The 2578-nt window shown below is 42.8% G+C and overlaps 1 protein-coding gene across 1 annotated transcript; it reads right to left on the bottom strand.

Moving 5' to 3' along the window:
• Positions 1-523: 523 nt before the first annotated feature.
• Positions 524-2126, bottom strand: EMH_0082690 (uncharacterized protein; the record flags this gene model as incomplete). Its single annotated transcript, XM_013500566.1, has 5 exons — positions 524-597; positions 787-1150; positions 1547-1761; positions 1926-2016; positions 2106-2126. 5 exons carry the CDS (start codon positions 2124-2126, stop codon positions 524-526), a joined length of 765 nt encoding a protein of 254 aa, XP_013356020.1.
• Between the last annotated feature and the right edge of the window lie 452 nt (positions 2127-2578).

Here is a 2578-nt window from a genome sequence, read left to right as displayed (position 1 = left end):
AAAAAAAAAAAAAAAAAAAAAAAAAAAAAAAAAAAAAAAAAAAAAAAAAAAAAAAAAAAAAAACACCTGAAATGTTCTTCTGTTTCTACGTCTCTGGCGAGCCTCTTCTTTGTCACTTTCCCCTTACACCCTAAAAAAATAAAAAAATAAAAAAAAAAAAAAATAAAAATAAATAAATAAATAAATAAATATATAAATATAAATATAAATGTATAAAACAATAAACCCTAAACCCTAAACCCTAAACCCTCAACTCACCAGCGAAAGGGCAAGGGATCGATTCCTTGTTTTTGCTGCACACACAACACAAACCCTAAACCCTAATAAACCCTAAACCCTAAACCCTAAACCCTAAAACTCTAAACCCTAAAAAAAAAACCCTAAACCCTAGAAAACCCTAATCCCTGAAAAGCCCTATAAAACCCTAAAACCCTACTAAACCCTGAAACCCTACTAAACCCTAAAACCCTGCTAAACCCTAAACCCTGCTAAACCCTAAACCCTAAACCCTAAACCCTAAACCCTAGAACAGACAGAAGATGAAGGATAGCTTCTTGCTCGAAGACATGGGGACAGGCAGAAGGCAAAGAACTCCACCTAAAAAAAAAAAAAAATAAAATAAAATAAAATAAAAAAAAAAAAATAAATAAAGAGATAGAAATAAATAAATAAAAAGAGAGAAAGAAGAAAGAAAGGAGACAAAGAAAGAAAAGAAAAGGAGACAGAAAAAAAAAGAAACAAAAAAAAAGAAACAAAGAAACAAAAAAACAGCTGCGACAGATACACCTGCTGCTATTACTCCTGCTGCTACCGCTGCTGCTGCTGCTGCTGCTGCTGCTACCGCTGCTGCTGCTGCTGCTGTTGCTGCTGCTGCTGCTGCTGCTGCTGCATACCGCTGCGAGAGGGGATGCTTGAACTCCTCCTGGGTGAGGGGGCAGCGAAAGAAGACCAGGTCAGGCTCAGCAAGCCGAGTTGCTGCTGTTGCTGCTGCTGCTGTTGCTGCTGCTGCTGTTGCTGTTGCTGCTGCTGCTGTTTGTTTTGGTTTTGCTGCTGTCTGTCTCCTTGCTGCTGCAGATGGAATGGAGACTGCGCATATGTCTCCTTCTTCTGTCTCCTCTGCTGCTGCTGCAGGGCCTGTTAGCAGCACCTGCTGCAGCAGCAACAGCAGCAGCAGCAGCAACAGCAGCAGCAGCAGCAGCAGGAGCAGCAGCAGGAGAAAATACAGTTGAGGCCGGTGCTACAGCAGCAGCAGCAGCAGCAGCAATAACAGCAGCAAACACGATGCAGGCTACAGCAGCAGCAGCAGCAGCAGCAGCAGAAGCAAATGAGAGAAGAAAAAAGGAGACAGATAAAGAGGAGACAAATAAAGAAACAAAAAAGGAGACAAAAGGAGACAAAAAAAAATAAATAAAAAAGAAACAGAGAGAAATAAAAATAAATAAAAAAGAAACAAACAAAAATAAAAATAAAAATAAAAATAAATAAAAAAGAGACAAACCCTAATGAGCTCCGAGGGTTTAGGGTTTGGGGGTTTATCCCCCCAAACCCTTTCTAGGGTTTTTGCTGCATCTATAGACAGATAAATTATTTTTTCTTCTGCTGCTGCTGCTGCTGCTGCATCTGCTGCTGCTGCTGCTGCTGCTGCTGTTGCTGCTGCTGCTGCTTCTGCATCTGCTGCTGCTGCTGCTGCTGCTGCTGCTGCTTCTCCTGGGGGGGGGCGAGGGTTTACATCGGCAGCAGAAGAAAAACCTGAGTTGCTTGCTGCAGCACCCGCACCCACCAAACCCTAAACCCTAAACCCTAAACCCTAAACCCCAAACCCCAAACCCTAAACCCTAAACCCTAAACCCTNAAACCCTAAACCCTAAACCCTAAACCCTAAACCCCAAACCCCAAACCCTAAACCCTAAACCCTAAACCCTCACCAATAGCTGTTGCTTTGCGGCAGACAAAGAGCAGCAACGACAGCAACTCGTCAGCTACTGTCTCTAAACCCCCGAGCGCCTCCTCCACCTCCTGTACATACACCACAAACCCTAAACCCTAAACCCTAAACCCTAAACCCTAAACCCTAAACCCTAATTTCTGAGTTTCAATAGACTTACATCGTCTAGAGAGCTCGACATACACCCCAAAACCACCGCAGGGTTACAGCAGCAAACAAGCAGCGGCTCCCAGGTGTATGTACACCTGAATCTGAGGGTTTAGGGTTTAGGGTTTAGGGTTTAGGGTTTAGGGTTTAGGGTTTTTTTATGGAAAAAACAAAAGTTTTTTTTCTCGCTGCATGCATGCGCCAATACAACCAGCCCCATCAGCAACACCTCTACCACTGGGGGCTGGGGTTTACTAAACCCTAAACCCTAAACCCTAAACCCTAAACCCTAAACCCTTGAGTGTGTTTATGTGTTTTTTGTGTGTTTTTTTGTTTTTATTTTGTTTATCTTTCTCTGCATGCAGATGATAGAAGGTGGGGTTTAGGGTTTAGGGTTTAGGGTTTAGGGTTTAGGGTTTCTTTGTTTGTCTTTGTTTGGTGAGCTGCTGTTCTCTTCTTCTTGCTGCAGTTGGTGGTTGCTGCTGC

The sequence above is a fragment of the Eimeria mitis genome, genomic scaffold (assembly GCF_000499745.2).
Source record: "Eimeria mitis Houghton genomic scaffold, Emh_scaff5546, whole genome shotgun sequence".
NCBI lineage: Eukaryota > Apicomplexa > Conoidasida > Eucoccidiorida > Eimeriidae > Eimeria > Eimeria mitis.
This window is presented reverse-complemented; position numbering and strand designations above follow the sequence as displayed.